This window comes from Schistocerca nitens, chromosome 2 (assembly GCF_023898315.1).
Source record: "Schistocerca nitens isolate TAMUIC-IGC-003100 chromosome 2, iqSchNite1.1, whole genome shotgun sequence".
NCBI classification, from domain to species: domain Eukaryota; kingdom Metazoa; phylum Arthropoda; class Insecta; order Orthoptera; family Acrididae; genus Schistocerca; species Schistocerca nitens.
The window spans coordinates 759,103,795-759,124,877 of NC_064615.1; the positions used below are offsets into that span (position 1 = coordinate 759,103,795).

Genomic DNA, 21,083 nt, shown 5'->3' on the forward strand with positions numbered 1-21,083 from the left:
CATTTTTGTGGTGGGTGTGGGCTTCTTGTATATCTTGGCTACAATAATACATTCACTATGCTTAGCAGTTTACCTACATTCCTATTTTCTCATTCATTATTAAACCAACTCCTACATTACCCAATTTGATTTTGTATTTATAACCCTGCATTAACCTGGCCAGAAATCCCGTTTCTCCTGCCTCCCAATGTCACTTATTCTCACAATATCAAACTTCAACCTATCCATTTATATTTTTAAATTTTCTAATCTACACTCATGCTCATAAATTAAAGATAATGCTGATACATGGTGAAACAGCACTCTGGTAGGTGGTTTGCGGGTTTCAATCAACTCGGGGTATGGCCATGTGGTGCATTTGACCTGCAGTCATTGCATGGTGGCACTGGCAGCAGTCAACATACGCAGAGATGTGATGGTGCATGTCAGAGTACGGCGCAGCGAGTAAATGTGCAGACGTTTTCAGACGTCCTAATGGTGACTGTGTTTTGGAAATGGCTCAAAGAACACATATTGATGACGTTATGAGGGGTAGAGTATTAGGGCGACTGGAGGCTGGTTAAACACAGCAGGTCATAGCACGGGCCTTCCATGTGCCACGAAGTGTGATCTCAAGATTATGGCAACAATTCCAGCAGACAGGAAACATGTCCAGGCACTACAGTACGGGACATCCACAGTGTACAACACCACAAGAAGACCGATATCTCACCATCAGTGCTCGCAGACGGCCACAGAGTACTGCAGGTAGCCTTGCTCGGGGCCTTACCTTAGCCACTGGAACAGTTGTCTCCAGACACACAGTCTACAGACAACTGAACAGGCATGGTTTATTCACCCAGAGACCTGCAAGGTCCATTCCACTGACCGTTGGTCACATGAGAGCCAGTAAAGCCTGGTGTCAAGAACACAGTACACGGTCATTGGAACAGTGGTCCCAGGTCATGTTCACGGATGAGTCCAGGTATAGTCTGAACAGTGATTCTCACCAGGTTTTCATCTGGCATGAACCAGGAACCAGATACCAACAACCCCTTAATGAGTTTCATGAAAACATCAATTTCACATATGAAATTGAGTCCTCTACAAGGTCCTTAAATTATTTAGATCTCACCTTGGCTATAGTGGACAGCCACATTGATTTTAATACACTCCTGGAAATGGAAAAAAAGAACACATTGACACCGGTGTGTCAGACCCACCATACTTGCTCCGGACACTGCGAGAGGGCTGTACAAGCAATGATCACACGCACGGCACAGCGGACACACCAGGAACCGCGGTGTTGGCCGTCGAATGGCGCTAGCTGCGCAGCATTTGTGCACCGCCGCCGTCAGTGTCAGCCAGTTTGCCGTGGCATACGGAGCTCCATCGCAGTCTTTAACACTGGTAGCATGCCGCGACAGCGTGGACGTGAACCGTATGTGCAGTTGACGGACTTTGAGCGAGGGCGTATAGTGGGCATGCGGGAGGCCGGGTGGACGTACCGCCGAATTGCTCAACACGTGGGGCGTGAGGTCTCCACAGTACATCGATGTTGTCGCCAGTGGTCGGCGGAAGGTGCACGTGCCCGTCGACCTGGGACCGGACCGCAGCAACGCACGGATGCACACCAAGACCGTAGGATCCTACGCAGTGCCGTAGGGGACCGCACCGCCACTTCCCAGCAAATTAGGGACACTGTTGCTCCTGGGGTATCGGCTAGGACCATTCGAAACCGTCTCCATGAAGCTGGGTTACGGTCCCGCACACCGTTAGGCCGTCTTCCGCTCACGCCCCAACATCGTGCAGCCCGCCTCCAGTGATGTCGCGACAGGCGTGAATGGAGGGACGAATGGAGACGTGTCATCTTCAGCGATGAGAGTCGCTTCTGCCTTGGTGCCAATGATGGTCGTATGCGTGTTTGGCGCCGTGCAGGTGAGCGCCACAATCAGGACTGCATACGACCGAGGCACACAGGGCCAACACCCGGCATCATGGTGTGGGGAGCGATCTCCTACACTGGCCGTACACCACTGGTGATCGTCGAGGGGACACTGAATAGTGCACGGTACATCCAAACCGTCATCGAACCCATCGTTCTACCATTCCTAGACCGGCAAGGGAACTTGCTGTTCCAACAGGACAATGCACGTCCGCATGTATCCCGTGCCACCCAACGTGCTCTAGAAGGTGTAAGTCAACTACCCTGGCCAGCAAGATCTCCGGATCTGTCCCCCATTGAGCATGCTTGGGACTGGATGAAGCGTCGTCTCACGCGGTCTGCACGTCCAGCACGAACGCTGGTCCAACTGAGGCGCCAGGTGGAAATGGCATGGCAAGCCGTTCCACACGACTACATCCAGCATCTCTACGATCGTCTCCATGGGAGAATAGCAGCCTGCATTGCTGCGAAAGGTGGATATACACTGTACTAGTGCCGACATTGTGCATGCTCTGTTGCCTGTGTCTATGTGCCTGTGGTTCTGTCAGTGTGATCATGTGATGTATCTGACCCCAGGAATGTGTCAATAAAGTTTCCCCTTCCTGGGACAATGAATTCACGGTGTTCTTATTTCAATTTCCAGGAGTGTATATATCGAAAAAATACATATTCTGATAACATTATTCCTGCTGACTCTGCACATCTGCAAGCCCAAAAAATGGCCTTCTTTCATTCAAGTCTACATCTTGCCATGGCTATCCCCCTTTCCCTGGAGGCACTAGAAATGGAATTAGTTACACTGGAAACTATCGCTAAAAATAACGGTTACAATTCACACTTAGTAAGATGAATGTACAGTAAGAAAATAAATAAAAATAATAATACAACTTCCACATTAGGTGATGCAGTAGATAACAAACCAATGGCAATTATATCTGTTCCTTTCATAGGTAAAATAAGTTACAAATTAGGACATTTATTTAAAACCTATGGATTTAGAGTAGCCTTCTCCACTAATAATAATTTGAAAAAGAACCTAATCCACTCTTTACAATTGTCTGGTGATAAACTTTCTCAGTCTGGGGTTTACAAAATTACCTGCAGTGACTGTCCGAATTATATCGGTCAAACAGGTCGATTTCTAACTACTAGATATAAGGAACCTATTCCCACCAGAAGTGGTGACAGTACGCAAGGTTCCACCTTCGCTGAACATCTTGTACAAAGGGCTCACACACCTAATCCCCCGGCCAGTACCGAGTTGCTTCATTCTGAAGTTAAGGGTATGAAATTAGACATATTAGAAGAAAAGGAGATTTTTAAACATCTATGGTACGACAAAGACTGCATCCTTAATGACCAACTCCAGTTAAAAAACAAAATTTTTTCAAAGGTTTTATCCCCTTGCTCAGTGCTTCACATTCTACCATATAACATAGAAGATAGCCGATGCATTCATGCGGTCACTTGGTGTCACATATGGTCAATTCATTCAGTGACACTTTAGGTTCCCTTAATTTTAGTTATGACAGCTGTCCTTACAAACGTGGACACACTAATACAATACACATGCTTTTTACTTTCATTTAACGCCTCACAATGAGTGATTCTGGTACATGTTCACAGTATTCTCACTTCTTACAAGCTCCAATATTTTTAATATGGTCCAAATAGCCATTTCCACTTAGTTATAATTATCCAAGTTGAATATGGTGATGCAAGGATGTTTTTAGTCATATTCATTCCAAATCTGAGCTATGGCCTAAAATTAGGAAATAAATCCTTAACCTTTTTTAAAAAACATTGAAGTGATGTCGTACGTCTCTTCACGCATATACACATAACTTTGCATACCATTTTGGTAATACCTGATAGCACTAATAACCTTGACCTCTGTCGGTCAATAGACAATAAGGGCGATGAAAGTGACATTGTATGTCCTTTCACGCATGTATATTAAGCCCGTTACAATATATGACCTTTCACGTCAACAAGAACATAAGGTAGTTTGTCTGTTCCACACTGCATGCATTCACAGACCTCACTTGATTAAGCTTAATGGTTCAGTACCTCAAGTACCTGATTTTAAGAAACTAGTTTAGCTTTAGGTTCTTTTTACACTATTTTGGTACATACCTGACAGCACTATTCAAAATGACCTCTGTTGGTCATTATATATTAAGGGCAATGAAGGCGACATTGTACATCCTTTCACACAATTACATTAAGCCTGACATACTAATTTGACCCTTTTCTGGTCAATAGCACTTAGAATTTAATATAGCAACTTTACATGCTTATCCAAGCGTAGTCATCAAATACTATCACTGGCCCCAAGTAATTGAAAAATTGGTTATTCATCCCCCATCTTTTAGTCTGCTTCTAGCTGATGGTATTTTGTCTGTCCTGTGTGCATGCGTTTTGACCATCCACAGAATATAGTTTCAGCCTACCCACATTCTATAGTTCCTTTCTGACATTCTCACAGCCTAGCTGCTGGCGCCACCTCAGTTTACCTGAGAGCCTGTGGCCAACCGAACGTTGGCTGGGGTGAGGAAGCATGCTTCCGACGTTTGAGTAAAGTACAGCTATTGACGTGGTACACACATACCGTTTATTTTACATTTTATGCGAGTCCTTTGCCCTTTTGGGTGTTCTTTATTAATGTTGGACCATGCCTCTTTAGGCAGTTTGTAGTTTTAATGTGTTCTGATGAAGGCATGGTTATCCGCACTGAAACCTAGGCCAACATCTGGTTTCTATTTGCAATCAAGGCGCATTCTTTATAATCATTAAATTATTCATGATTGCTGATGCACTGCAATGGTAAAAGTTCTCAGGCTAGTGTGTGTTCATATGTACTAGCATTTTCCCTGTGGCTTTGCCAGCATATGCATCTGACATGTATAGTGCACAGTCTGTCACCTCCTACTGACTCCCCCCCCCCCCCCCCTCCCGTTTTCATCTCCTCCACTAACTCTTTATGTCAATGTCCTCTACCCTCTCTCTCCTAATCCCTTGCCTCCTGCCCCCTCCTGTTGTCCATACTCTCCTCTACCCATTACCCATCTCCACTTTCACCCAGCGATGCCCAACCACACACGTAGCCCCTGAAAAACAGGTCAATAAAGCAGGCAGCAGGCCAATACTACTCCCACAACACACATGTTGTGCAGAAAAACTTACTCATTTGGGGCTTGAAAACCATGTTTTGTCCATGATGTTTAGGTTGCCATGCAAAGCAGTTCAGGCTGTTGTGCAGGAAAGACAACACAGCCATGGCTGAAAAAAACATCTTTAGTTAATACTCGTGAAGTTTGTTGTTCGTGTGCTAAATTTGGAGATTTGTGGCCCTTCACGAAGTTTTTGCTGGTCTTGTTGGCTTTGCAGAGGATGATTTGACATTTGTCACACTTTCTAGATGATTTTGGTCCCATATCCTCTTCTTTTGTATCTTCTGCTTCCTGATCTTTCATTATCTTGAGTTCATTTGCCAGCTGAATTATGAATTTTTTTCTTTCCATTTTCTTGTTCATTACTATTTTGTGGGTGATCCAAGTTGAACAAATATATTTCAAGGAAGATGCAATACATGAAAGTCACAGATCAAGTAAACAGAGTAAGATGTGGGTACACTTTAACAGTCAAATCATAACTGACTACGAGTCTAGTGGCCGCTGGCTGGCTGGCCGCTTAGTTGGCGCTGCTGCTGCGTGGCTGGCAGACAGCGCCACATGTAGAGGACGTGCAAGCTGCACGGTGGCACTTTGAAAAATCGGAGAGTCACAACACTTTTCCCCCCTTTGAAGTTTTTGCACAGGTCTTGATGGAGGTGGCCTGTAGATTGCTAACATCCATAGGTGTTGTTTGACTGGCCATAAAGTCTCGAGGAGGAGGCTTCCCGTAAGGACGGAAGTGTCCCCGATGATAACAGGTCGAGATGACAGGAGGCATGGGGGTCGAATCTGCTTGGCCCCCGTACACCAATTTGCCCATTGCGGCAAGTCCAATTGTTATAACAGGAGATATGGGCGATGTGTCTGTGTTCGTAGGAGAAGGAGGTGAGTAGAGACAGATGGTGGTCATCTGGTTCCTGCATGGGCACGTCTCCTGTTGGCGTCAGTTCTTGTGTTGGCACTGATATGGTGGTGAGAGGACTGCGTTGTGAGTAATGAGAGATTCCAGGATCCCAAGTGTCAGGTAGAGCCGAAGGTGGTGTAACAGCATCCGGAACAGGCTTTGCCGGCACACGAGGCCGAAGCTGGTCCGAATGACACACTGCAATACCCATGTCCGTCTGGATTTCATACAGGCGTTGGCCACAGTGTTGTAAGATGCGCCCAGGACTCCATTTTGGCCACCTGCCATATCCCCGTACCCATACAAGGTCGGCGGCACTGAACCAGCCCAGTGAAAGCACCCGCGGCCATGAGGTGGAAGGCCGCAGAAGATGAAGTAGCGTGCGGGGCCGTCGGCCATGTAAGAGCTCAGCCGAGCTGTAGTCACCCATGGGGATGAAACGGTAAGACGCCAGAAATTGGAGAAGTGCATCATCAGCAGCAGAAGATGTCAGGAGTTTCCTCATCTGAGACTTAAATGTGCGGACCAGTCGTTCAGCCCCACCATTTGACTGTGGATGGAACGGAGGGGCCTTGACATGCATGACACCGTGACGGGCACAAAAATCCACAAAATCGGAAGAGGCAAATTGCGAACCATTATCAGTAACAAGAGTAAAGGGAAGGCCTTCCAAAGAGAAAATGCGAGCTCGAAGATTCGTTGTTGCCGCGGTGGTAGGCGACGTGCAACGGACAATGAAAGGAAAGTTAGAGTAGGCATCAATAACGAGAAGCCAACAAGTACCTACAAAAGGTCCCGCAAAGTCAGCATGAATATGCTCCAAGGGCTTCTCAGGCGAAGGCCAGGGTCACAAAGATGACTTCTGGGTTGCGGCCTGTGACGCACAAGGGCCACAGGCAGCGACCATGTGTGCGATTTCAGAGTTGAAGCCAGGCCAGTACACATGACGGTGTGCCAGAGATTTTGTGCGAGAGTCACCCCAGTGCCCTTGGTGAAGGAGGCACAAGACCTAAGCACACAAAGACGCGGGTATCACAACACGCGGCGAAGCATTTTCGGTGGAACAGAGGATAACACCATCCCTAGCCGTGAGGCGGTAACACAAAGCGTAGTAGTTCCGCAACGGATCACAAGTCTTAGCAGTCGGACAATCTGGCCAACCCTTCTGAATACACCGTAAAACCTGGGAGAGGGTAGGGTCAGAACCCGTAGCAGCTGCCAGCTGGTCCCCGGTGATGGGGAACCCGTCCACAACCCGCTGCTCGGCAACATCCAGGTGGAAACACAAAAGTTTGTCCCTATCGAATACCAGATCAGGACCCATCAGAAGGTGAGACAGTGCATCAGCATTCACATGTTGAGCCGTCGGCCGGAAATGAATCTCATAATTGAAACGAGACAAGTAAAGAGCCCAACGCTGGAGGCAGTGTGCAGCCTTGTTGGGAAGTGATGTTGATGGATGAAACAAGGAAACAAGTGGTTTGTGATCCGTAACAAGATGAAATTTGGATCCGTAGAGAAAAACACCAAACTTACGAAGAGCATAAATAATGGCCAAAGCTTCTTTTTCAATTTGAGAATACTTTTGTTGGGCATCCATGAGCGTTTTGTAGGCATAAGCAATGGGTTGTTCAGAACCATCAGAAAAATGGTACGCAAGGACTGCATTGACCCTGTTTTGAGAGGCGTCCGAGGCAAGAACAAGATGTTGGCCAGGTCGATAAGTAGCCAGGCACAGGGCCTGTTTCAGCATAGTCTTCAATTTCTGGAAAGCCGCATCGCAGGATGGTGACCAGTGAAAAGGCACGTTTTTATGCAACAGGCGATGCAACGGCTGAGCCACTGAAGCAGCAGACAGTAAAAACTTGTGATAGTATGCTATTTTCCCCAAGAAGGCCTGCAGTTCCGTAACAAATGTAGGGCGAGGAATGGCATCGATTGTAGCGACAGTTTGCTGAAAGGGATGAATACCATCCCGAGAGAGTTGAAACCCAAAGTATGTGATAAATGTCTGAAAAAATTTTGATTTCTGAAGATTACATTTAAGACTGGCAGTCTGTAAGACATGAAAAAGTGTGCGGAGATTCTGACGATGTTCTTCAGTGGTGGAGCCAGTGACAACAATGTCGTCCATGTAATTTATACACCCAGGGACAGTGAGCAATAATTGTTCCAAGAATCACTGAAAGAGAGCAGGGGTGCTGGCAACCCCGAATGGCAATCGTTGGTAATGATAGAGGCCAAAAGGCGTGTTAAGGACCAGAAACTGCTGGGAAGCAGCATCGAGAGGATGTTGATGATAAGATTCTGACAGGTCAAGTTTAGAAAAATACTGGCCTCCAGCAAGTTTAGTGAAAAATTCTTCAGGTCGAGGCATAGGGTAAGTGTCAATAAGGCATTGAGCATTTACAGTGGCTTTGAAATCGCCACAGAGACGAAAATTACCATTTGGCTTAGCAACGACGACAGGAGAGGACCACTCACTGGAAGTGACAGGAAGCAAGACCCCTGAAGCAGTGAGACGATCCAGCTCTCATTTGACCTGATCACGAAGGGCCACAGGAATAGGCCAAGCCCGAAAAAACTTAGGCCGAGCAGTGGGTTTGAGCGTGATATGAGCTTCAAAGTCATTTGCACGGCCTAACCCAGAAGAAAAAAAAGGATGAAAATGTCGTTGACAAGAAATCCAGTTGAGCATAAGGAATAGCATCAGAGATGATATTGACAGAGTTATCTATGGAGAACCCAAAAACGCGAAAGGTATCGAAATCAAAAAGATTCTCCGCGTTACTATGGTTGACCACAAATATGGGAACAGTGTGAATGAGAGATTTGTAAGAAACCTCAGCATCAAATTGTCCCAAGAGAGAAATGTTCGGTTTATTGTAAGTCCGTAATTGCCTAGTGACAGGTGACAGGATTGGAGAACCCAACTGAAGATATGTCTGAGAATTGATGATAGTGGCAGCAGAACCAGTATCCACCTGCATGCGAACATCTCGACCAAGTATTTGGACAGTGAGGAATAACTTCCCTGAAAGGGAAGAAGTACAATTGACAGACAACACAGAATCAGAATCAGCGTCATGTTCATGAACTTCATGTATGCCGTCGGATTTGCAAACGGATTACACATGACCCTTTTTTTTTTTTTTTTTTTTTTTTTGCATTTGTGACACACAGCCCAACGTTGTGGGCAATCTTCTCATGAATGTTTCGTAAAACACCGCAGACATGAAGGAAGTTGCCGTGGGTTTTGCTGCAGTTTCTTAAAGGATTGTTTACAGTTTGGCCGAGGCTGCACTTGGGAGCGTACTGCAGCCACGTCCGCCGGTGGGGACATACCACACGCTTTGTCAACATAGCACAGAGGTTGTAATTCCCCGACATCGCCCCATGCCTCTATTTGCGCTCCAGCGGCGTGAGAAATTTCAAAAGACTGAGCGATGGATAGGACTTCATCTAGAGTCGGATTTGCCAACTGAAGGGCACGTTGCCTAACTCCTTTGTTGGGCGCCGATTGGATAATAGCATCCCGTACCATGGAATCGGTGTAGGATTCTTTGTGAACTTCAGTAACAAATTGACACTTTCTACTGAGGCCGTGAAGTTCAGCAACCCAAGCACGATAGGATTGATTTGGTTGTTTTTGACAACGATAAAAGGCAGCATGAGAGGCTACCACATGCGTTTGCTTTTGAAAATAGACAGACAGAAGTGAGCACATTTCAGCAAAGGTCAAAGACGCAGGATCTTTCAAAGGAGCCAATTGTGACAACAACCAATACATTTGAGGTGAAATCCATGAAAGGAAGAGAGTCTTACATGTTTGTTCATCCGCAACATGAAATGCCAAGAAGTGCTGTTGAAGATGTTTTTCATAATCAGACCAGTCTTCCGCCGTCTCATCGTAAGGAGGAAAAGGAGGTAGAGACAACGACGAGAGATGCCCCGCATTTGATGCCGCAACAAAATCACGAATCGCATTTGTGAGAAGCGTTTGCTGTTCTATGAGACCTTGCAATAGTTGCTCTAAAGTAACCATGGGAACATGTGAGTCAACGATGGAAAAGAAAAATCACTAGCTCGTCGCCAATTGTTATAAATTTAAGTTGAACAAATATATTTCAAGGAAGACGAATTCATGAAAGTCACAGATCAAGTAAACAAAGTGAGACGTGTGTACGCTTTAACAGTCAAATCATAACTGAGTCCAAGTCTAGCGGCCGCTGGCTGGCTGGCCGCTTAGGTGGCGCTGCTGCTGCATGGCTGGCAGACAGCGCCGCATGTAGAGGATGCGCGTAACTGTGGGGCGGCACTTTGAAAGATCGGCAAGTCACAACAGTTTGATCAACCACATCCTCCTCACACTTTGTTGCATCATGGTATGTTATGGTTTCAAGTTTACAGTTTCCTTCTTTGTTTACTGCTACTTCACTGTGCAGTGTACTCAGAAGAATGAAATTTTTATTTCCTTTCCTTGGTATGCATTCTGTGTTGCCAGTCAAGTGCAAGATGGTGGTGGAGTGTATTTCAGTATTTGGCCTCTTTACCTCAACAGGTATTTTGTGACAGATCTTTTTCCTGTACCAACTAATGAGGTTTTCCTTCCCTTTAACTTCTTAGCAAGTTAAAAAGATGTGAGGATGCTGTCCATCGTCATATTCCTTCCTCCGTTTAGAAATGATTCCATGAGACAGAATGACATACTCTCCAAGTGGTTGCTTCTCTCCACATGTATCTTCTTTCTTGAGAAAGCATTACATATGTACTTTGTTGCTACATCGGCTGCTCCAGAATTTGAGACCATATTTTTTGGATTGCTTGGGCATGGAATGAGTGGATCTGCATCTCGTATTGTTTGGTAACAGTTGCTCATCTATGTTTACATTTTCTGCATGGCCATAAGAATAAATATTGTTTTCCATGATTCCAAATACAAGAGTGAATTTGCTGGCTGGCAGCCATTCAGTTTGGGTTGGTTTTTCATCAAAAAAGAGATAGCTGAGAATTTCCTGAAAACTGTCCCTTGGTATAATGTCCTCAATGAAAGTAGGCTCCCAAGAAAATGATCAAAGATCTTCTGGGGACATGCTTTTGTACAAATGACACCCTAAGCATATATGATGGCTAGCGTAAATAGTGGGACCTTCCTTCTTTAGAATGCTCACAGCTGACCTTATCACAGAAGGTAAAAGATAGCCGTCTCCCACTATATTCCATCCCTAGTGGTCATCTTTGTAGAGACATTCAGCTGGGCATGCAGTGATGAATGAGGTGAAGATTGACTTAGATCAGCATTTTAATCCTCCTCCACTAATCCCTTCTCATTTACATTGTCCTAATCTTCACTTGATTTTGGTACAAAGTCCTCATCTTCATCAGTGAAGTCAATTTCTAATTCAACATTGAAATTCTCTAAGAAATGGAAGACTACTTCTCATCATAACATCCATGTTGACCAGACAAGTTAGAAAAATTTCTCACGTACAAAGAATGTTAAAGGGCATTGATTGTGGAAGACTGGAATGTACATGTGTAGAAATTTAAGAATGAGCATCAACAATTCTGCATTATTGCTGATAGTTGGCACTGCATTGTGGGATTATTTACATATATTCAGAAGAGAAATTACAGCAGTGTCAAAGTGACTCTTCTTGTCATTGTATGTATATCGAATGAAATGCACAAGGAATTGTAAATATGTTGTAAATCCTTATACATCATCATGAAGAATAGAAAAAAAATCAGGAAATTCATATGATTTCATGAACAAGGTAAGAGAACTGGATATGACACTAAAAAGTATGATGGGGTGATTTTGACCTTTCCCACTGCTGTTCTAGTTTTATCAACCCCTTCCACACCCCACACCATCTCTCCTCTCCCCCCCCCCCACCTCCCCCCCCCCTCTCTCTCTCTCTCTCTCTCTCTCTCTCTCTCTCTCTCTCTATTGGTCACTTTTTCAATCCATGTCTACCCAGTTGGGAGTGGCCTCCCTGACTACGATTCACAACTAGCCACACTATGTAACTTACTTAATTACAAGGAAATGGATCCAAAACCATTAGAGTAATTAATAAACTGCCTTACAGAAGATGACTGAAGGGATGTGTATACTGTTACAGATTTCAGTTTCAAATTTAATGTATTTGTAGATGGGTTTCTACTAATCTTTAAAAGCTGCAGGGAGAATGAAATTTTATGAAACAGTTAGGACAAACAGAGAAGTAGAGCTGATTTCATATTATATTACATACATTGTTGTCATAAGGAAAGTAACTGAAAAAACAAAAACCTAAGAATAATATCTTTTTTTCATTTTAGGTACAACAGCTACAAAATTATTGTAAACAATTGCATTTTCCACACTCATTGATCTACAGTCACTGTCATTTATACCATAATTGGCTGATTTCGGCTGTTTGGTATTTTCAAATCCACTCTCCTATATTTGTAAATTAACACTTTCACCCTTTGTAGATGCATACAAACATACATCTGTCATTTTGATATGTAACCACTGTCATAGTAAATATGAGTAAGAAAAACAGTCCCTATCTGAAATGTTAACAAATATGCAAAGCTGTTCTCACTCATGTTTACGATGACAATGGTTAAGTATTAAAGTGACAGATGAACATTTGTATACACCCACCAAGGGTGTCTCTGCAAAATTATGAGTATAGGAGTATGCACTTGAAAATGGTTAACAGTTGGAATCAGTAATCACAGTACAAATGACTGTGATTATATAACAGCTAGGATAGAAAATGGAATTGCCTCTTCATAATGACTAAAATAAATAGCTCAGATAACACAATTAAATCCATAAGGGCAAAAGTAAAAAGAGAAACTGGGAATTCAGTTAAGGAATGTGAGGCTTTCGTTATTAACTAAATTACAGCAGTAAGCTAGGCAATGTATTTAATAATCACTTTCTGGAAGCAGCAGAAGATTGACAAAGACATTTCAAGGGATAAATCAATAGAATACATGCAAGAAGCAATGCCAGTGCCACAAACACAGAGGCATATTAAAATTAGTCGAGGGTCTGCTGAGGACATTAAGAATGTAATTAATTCCCTCAACAGCCAAAACTCTCATGGAGTTGATGGTATCTCAAGTAAATTACTTAAATTCTGTTCTCCACATAAATGCAGTAGATTCTGTCATATATGCAGTACATCATTATTAGAAGGAATATTTTCAGACAGACTTATCAGACCCCTTTCACGTTAATAATTGCTGACCACTCTCACAGCTTATCTCTGTCTTCAAGGTACTGGAAAAGATGTCTGTATTAACCACAACAAACCTCTCTAAAAATGAAATACTTAGCCAGTATCAATTTGGATTTCAAAACTGTCTCTCCACAGAACATGTGATTTTTCAATTCACAGATTAGATTAAAGTTTAGATGAGAAGAAACAGCCAACTGGTATTTTCTGTCAGTTATCAAATACATTTGACCATGCAGTTCATAGTATTCTCCTAGCGGAGCTCAAATTTTACAGTATCAGACATCTTATTGGTAACTGATTTTTGTCCTACCTAACTAAAAGGATGCAAATACCTGCAGTAACAGTCTCCCTGAGAGTTTATACATGGTACATAATCTTCAGACTGCGGAATTATCACCACAGGCTTGGTATTTGGTCTGCTTAACCAGCACACATGTGTCTTAAGTTCACGAACTATAATGTACTGTTTACTCAACAACGCAGCACATTACAGTGTTTAAAATCATGACAATCACATTCAATACAGGCATAACATATACGCAGAAAATACTGGAGTGCTCTATCCAATACACTAGGTACCATGCAAACCTCATCTGATGCTGCAAATATCCTGGCAAGAAGTGTTTCTTCATCAGTAACAGTTGTCAAATACAAGGGACTTTTGCTATGTCCCCCACCCCAACCCACCTCCACCCTCCACCCTCAACCCCAACCCCACCCCCACCCCCATCCCCATCCTCATCCTCTCCTCATCCCCGCCCCCACCCCTAAAAAAATTCAGGGGGCATCTGAGCAAGGTGCTCCTCGTAGTCGCATCCATATCTGACGATTTATGTTGAGTGGTACATCCTCTAACAATTCTGAAAGAATTTTTTGATGAATACCTAGTTGATCACTCCATTCCTGCCATTTAAAAGTCTTCAGATGCTCAGCATTACTTCCAAGGCCATATGTTCCTATTCTATAATAGTTTTATTTCAACTCCTCTATCAACTTCTTCAATTTGTTTGAAAACTTTTGAATTATCCTGTGCATATGATGCATATGACTGGTCATGATACATCCATGGGGCAAAATAGTTCTCGTTGCTGATGATGTATGTATTATAACCATGCCTAAAGAATATACTTCACATTTGAAAAAACAAATAAAATTATATTGAAAGTTGATAATGGGTACCCTGCTGAATGTTGTTGAAGTTAAATACAAGATACTACCAATGGTTCTGTACTGAACAAGACCTGAACGCACCATTAGAAATAGTGCAGGATGGTAAATCAATAAATGAAATAAAAATGTTACATTCTTAGGTCTTTATATTGATAAATACCTGCACTGGAAATCACAAGTTACAGATCTTCTTACACATATATGACCTGCAAGTTTTGTGCCACTTATAATATTGTATTTTAACCATGTTGAATATCCATCCATCCATCCATCCATCCATCCATCCATCCATCCATCCATCCATCCATCCATCCATCCATCCATCCATCCATCCATCCATCCATCCATCCATCCATCCATCCATCCATCCATCCATCCATCCATCCATCCATCCATCCATCCATCCATCCATCCATCCATCCATCCATCCATCCATCCATCCATCCATCCATCCATCCATCCATCCATCCATCCATCCATCCATCCATCCATCCATCCATCCATCCATCCATCCATCCATCCATCCATCCATCCATCCATCCATCCATCCATCCATCCATCCATCCATCCATCCATCCATCCATCCATCCATCCATCCATCCATCCATCCATCCATCCATCCATCCATCCATCCATCCATCCATCCATCCATCCATCCATCCATCCATCCATCCATCCATCCATCCATCCATCCATCCATCCATCCATCCATCCATCCATCCATCCATCCATCCATCCATCCATCCATCCATCCATCCATCCATCCATCCATCCATCCATCCATCCATCCATCCATCCATCCATCCATCCATCCATCCATCCATCCATCCATCCATCCATCCATCCATCCATCCATCCATCCATCCATCCATCCATCCATCCATCCATCCATCCATCCATCCATCCATCCATCCATCCATCCATCCATCCATCCATCCATCCATCCATCCATCCATCCATCCATCCATCCATCCATCCATCCATCCATCCATCCATCCATCCATCCATCCATCCATCCATCCATCCATCCATCCATCCATCCATCCATCCATCCATCCATCCATCCATCCATCCATCCATCCATCCATCCATCCATCCATCCATCCATCCATCCATCCATCCATCCATCCATCCATCCATCCATCCATCCATCCATCCATCCATCCATCCATCCATCCATCCATCCATCCATCCATCCATCCATCCATCCATCCATCCATCCATCCATCCATCCATCCATCCATCCATCCATCCATCCATCCATCCATCCATCCATCCATCCATCCATCCATCCATCCATCCATCCATCCATCCATCCATCCATCCATCCATCCATCCATCCATCCATCCATCCATCCATCCATCCATCCATCCATCCATCCATCCATCCATCCATCCATCCATCCATCCATCCATCCATCCATCCATCCATCCATCCATCCATCCATCCATCCATCCATCCATCCATCCATCCATCCATCCATCCATCCATCCATCCATCCATCCATCCATCCATCCATCCATCCATCCATCCATCCATCCATCCATCCATCCATCCATCCATCCATCCATCCATCCATCCATCCATCCATCCATCCATCCATCCATCCATCCATCCATCCATCCATCCATCCATCCATCCATCCATCCATCCATCCATCCATCCATCCATCCATCCATCCATCCATCCATCCATCCATCCATCCATCCATCCATCCATCCATCCATCCATCCATCCATCCATCCATCCATCCATCCATCCATCCATCCATCCATCCATCCATCCATCCATCCATCCATCCATCCATCCATCCATCCATCCATCCATCCATCCATCCATCCATCCATCCATCCATCCATCCATCCATCCATCCATCCATCCATCCATCCATCCATCCATCCATCCATCCATCCATCCATCCATCCATCCATCCATCCATCCATCCATCCATCCATCCATCCATCCATCCATCCATCCATCCATCCATCCATCCATCCATCCATCCATCCATCCATCCATCCATCCATCCATCCATCCATCCATCCATCCATCCATCCATCCATCACATGAATGCCTCACATCCTTCTGTGCTACAGTAATGATGAATGATGGGTAGTGTGTCATTTCTCCTTCTAGTATTACATTTATGAACGTTATTTTTGATCTGTGATTGGTAGTTGACAATAAACTTCACAAGAGAGCAAATACACTATGAGGCTCTTGTCACTCAAATATTTAAAGAGTCGCCTACAACAGGTTCTATAAGTGGGTGCCGCATATTATCCCCATTACACATTTCTAAGAAAGAAGATTTTATTCCACAATGAACAGCTGCCATAGAATAAGATGACACAAGACATTACTGAATGAAATAGGAAATGTATCTTGACTTTTGACACTTTCATCTCCATAGTTTACTATTTGCATAATGTAAAAGCTGCATACCAAACACACTTAAGAAGATTTAGGCTATGTGACATCAAGTACATGTTCTTATTAACATAATCATCCAAGAAATTAGAATATTCTGTTTCACTGATTACTTTTCCCTCCTGTATTATTTCAAGCAATGTGGTCAAGCCTTTTGCAGTACAGAATTGCATGTATTGTGTTTTACCTAAGTTCACAGATAGCCCATTTGGGAAAAAAACAGTAATTAATTTTCAAGAAATTATTATTTACATTTTCAAGTGTTAAAGTTTCTCCACTAGGTTTGATAATGATACTTGCATCATCAGCAAAGTGAAATATTGCAGTTTCCTGATACACAATTGCACAGCATTTACACACTTTATGCAATAAGTAGCATTCACTGATTTAAATTTTGTATAATTTGATTCATGAACTGAAAAATAGCGTGTTTTATGATGAGACCCTTTCATAATCCAAACAGGGCTAACTAAGTATCTTGTTTTTGGATATGTGTTATTGTTCTTGTGCACTTTTTTTACCTTCAACAAGGAGGTAGTAATGAGACTTGTCAGCACTTATTAATATCCATGTTACTATCTTCCTGTAAGGGAGTCTGACTATAGCATACTTCAGCCTGTCAATAAATACATAAGGCATTTATCTAATCATCAGCAAGTGGCTTCAGCTGTATGTGGCATCCCTGAAGAAACCTGTGGATACTCTTCCTCACTGAATTAAGGTTATTATAAAGGCCAAAACTGGTGTTACATGGAATTAGTGTATGTCTGTCAGGGGATGACAATCCCATACCCATCCCCCTCCCCTTGTGTGCTTTCACATCCCATCAATATCATTCAAAAAACAAATGACAGTCAATTCTATGATGTGACATGTGGTTACCAATGTGCACAGAATTTCAGTGGTAGGAATCTACCACCAACAGCAAAGTGATAACAGTTTGAGGATAGCAAAGTATTTAACATTAGTTTTATTCAGTGTGGGTCCACAGTTATTGACACTATAATGTTCTGGAGAGCTGTGACACAGCCATCAAGAATGCATAACAGAAACATTTGAGATGCTAATACTCATCACATTTCGATGACACTCCAGTATCATGTAGCAAACACCATGAAAGTGAACCATCCAAATAATGAAGTACTCAATCTTCCACCTTAGTCTCTGGGTTTGTTAGTCTACCGAAAGTGAGAATTTTACAAACACTGGTGTAGTGAGTGCTCTTTCGAAACCACAATTTTATGAGAAAAACAAATGATTTTAACACTAAAATAAAGTCGTTACAGTGCTATTGTGAGAAGCTTACTGTTTTGCCAGATGAATAAACAGAAAAAAATTGATTCCATGTTTAGCTGGCAGCTTTTCAAATTGTCCTCAAAATTACCTCGCAAATTTGCAAAACATTAAATATGTACTGTAAGCCAGGAACATAACAAACAGATAATTTGATCCTCATCAAAACCCAACTGATACAGATTCTGTGTCCCATCCTTTTATGTTCCTTTTTAACAGTAAATACTACAGCAAGAGAATACAAGTTACATAACCTACATACAAACACACATTTACTTACCTGCATTTTGTCCTTGAAAGTTTCTTCAAGTTAACTGCCAACTGTGCAGCAATTTTTGCATTATTTCTCACAAGAGCAATATCTGAAGTTACATTAAGCAAGCTACTTTCAACTGAATTTTTCAGCATTTTACATAAGTTACGACAATCAGTTTCAATTACATGTCACTATTTAGAGTAACAATGAAATACTTATCTTCTATGAGAGAAAAAATTAAAACGTGTTTAAACTCTGTATGCCATTCATAATGATTTATGGGAAACTCATTTATCCAATTTTTAGACTTTTTTTTTCAATTTCTTCTAAGATAAGGAAAAAAAAATATTGTTCATCTATGTTCTTGCTGAAGTTCTGCTTCCACTAAAATTCCTCTTTCTAGCATCTAATGCCTACTAATCCATGTAAGTATGCTTTCTTTTTAGGGTGATATCAGCTGATAGATTTTCCTGAACAACTATTATGTGGTTATATTGTTTGTTCATTTCATGGATGTCCAAATAGCCTGTTAGCTTAGGTGACTATTTGGCTACATTGTGAAAATTTTCTTAAACCTACATTGTTGAATTCTTTTTTAACTTTATGTTTTTTTTTTACCTTTGTCCTAATTGTTTCCAAATATCACAATAAATTGACTTTCCCATAGTAAATGTGAGGGAAAAATATATGCCATTTCATCATTAACTTACACAGTCAAGCAGAATCCAAGAATAGACAAATTTTTCCAATTTAAAATTCATTTCAAAACAACACAGTAACTGAGAAAACCAGATAAAAATTGTTCAAGATCTTATTACCTGCTAACGTGCAACAATTTCATACTGCAAATGCGTTCTTTACTTAAAAAGTGCAATATTATTTCTAAAATTCTTTTTGTAATCTATGTGCCAAAAATGAATAAAAGACAGTGCTTAACAACATGGAGCTACACGAATGAAGCCACAGGAGTAAAATTAAGGCAATAACAATTTTAAAAACCATACACTACCGGAAAACTGAATTAGTGCACTTGCAAAGATGATGATTCGTTTTTGATCTGATGATGGCATATGTCACTTGGGGAATAGTAGACGTACTGATAATGGTTTAAAAATTTCTGCCAACAGACACTGTAGTGGCTTAGCTACCAGAGCACCATGCGTGTCTACCCTTTAATAGGGAATGCTCACAGACATAAATCTCAGTGAGGGACATACGTGTGAAGCAAACATGCAACACTGCCATAGATATGTACATGTGTTTCCTACAGCCAATGGAGAAACTTTGAAAGGGGTCAAATTGTGGCCTTCCGAGTGGTAGGATGGTCCTTTTGGAGAATTGTCACACAAGTTAGGCATGCTGCATCAGGTGTGCCACAGTGCTGATATCAGTAGTCATGTGAACATTCTCACACCAGTAGACGAAGTTCTGAATGTCCATATGGCACAGATGTCTACCAGGATCACCGTATTGTGAGGGCAGCAGTGGTACATCATACAGCTACAGAGGACAGATATGAGGGCTTGTGAACCCAGACATGTCAACATGAACTGTTGCAAACCAGTTATTAGCAGTGGGATTATGGGCATGCACACCTCTAGCCACAGCATTGACATGCACACTTGATTGATGCTATCAGAGGATTACTTGGAAAATGAAATGGTGCACTGTGATCATCAGCAATGAAAGCAGGTTCTGCCTGATGCAAGTAATGGTCATTTGCAAGTATGGCGTAGATCTAGTGAGTGCTGTCTCATACAGTGCATTTATCCAAGACACACGGCTCCCACCCCAGGCCTTATGGTTTGGGATGCAATAAGCTACAGCTCTTGTTCACATTTGGTGTTTCTGAAGGGGACACTAACCACCATTTGGTACATGCAGAACATTTTTAGACCCATTCTTTTGCTGTTCTTGCAACAGGAAGGCAATGGTTGTTCCAACAGGATAAGGCTCACCCACATACTGCCTGTGAAAGGTAACAAGCTCTGCAAGACATGCAGCAACTTCTGTGCCCAGCATGATATCAGGACTTGTCTCCAATTGAGCACATATGGAATATTATGGGACAAAAAGTGACTCATGCAACTCATCAACCAACAACTCTTACAGAACCACATGAACTGGTTGAGCAGGCATGGAATAACATATCCCAGGACAGAATTCATCATCAACTGGACACCAGAGTCAGCGCCTACATGGCTGCCTCTGAAGGCTACACTGTATACTAGTATGGGTATTTCAGGTGGGTGGATACCTCACAACTGCTTGTCCTGTTACACCAGAGTCAGCGCCTACATGGCTGCCTCTGAAGGCTACACTGTATACTAGTATGGGTATTTCAGGTGGGTGGATACCTCACAACTGCTTGTCCTGTTGATCTGTAGATGTAATTGTATGTTGAACTCCAAATATACTGTTGCAGCAATAAATCTTGTATGATTTGGAAACCTCTAAAAGGATGCACTAATATTTTTTGCAGCAGTGTATATACATCTAAACTATCACACCCCAACCCCTCACTAAAAAAGAAAGGATACTTGTGTCAAGAGATTTCCCTGATGTCAGAATGCGTACTTGTTCCAGCACATATGGTGTGACATCTTTTCCTTTGATACCATTCTTTTCTGCTTCTTGTAGTGATTGTTGTATAGCTTTTTCTATATGATCACCTGTAAGTAACCA

General features: G+C 42.6%; 1 protein-coding gene across 1 annotated transcript in view; it reads right to left on the bottom strand.

Annotated features, from left to right (window-relative positions):
• The window catches only part of LOC126234606 (pseudouridine-5'-phosphate glycosidase-like), a 191,483-nt gene that overhangs the window by 71,491 nt on the left and 98,909 nt on the right, over positions 1-21,083 (bottom strand). The window contains exons 7-8 of the mRNA XM_049943330.1: positions 20,939-21,070; positions 18,423-18,504 (exon numbers count right to left, since the gene is read on the bottom strand). Of these exons, the coding sequence (XP_049799287.1) occupies positions 18,423-18,504; positions 20,939-21,070 (214 nt within the window). The remainder of the gene's footprint in view (positions 1-18,422; positions 18,505-20,938; positions 21,071-21,083) is intronic.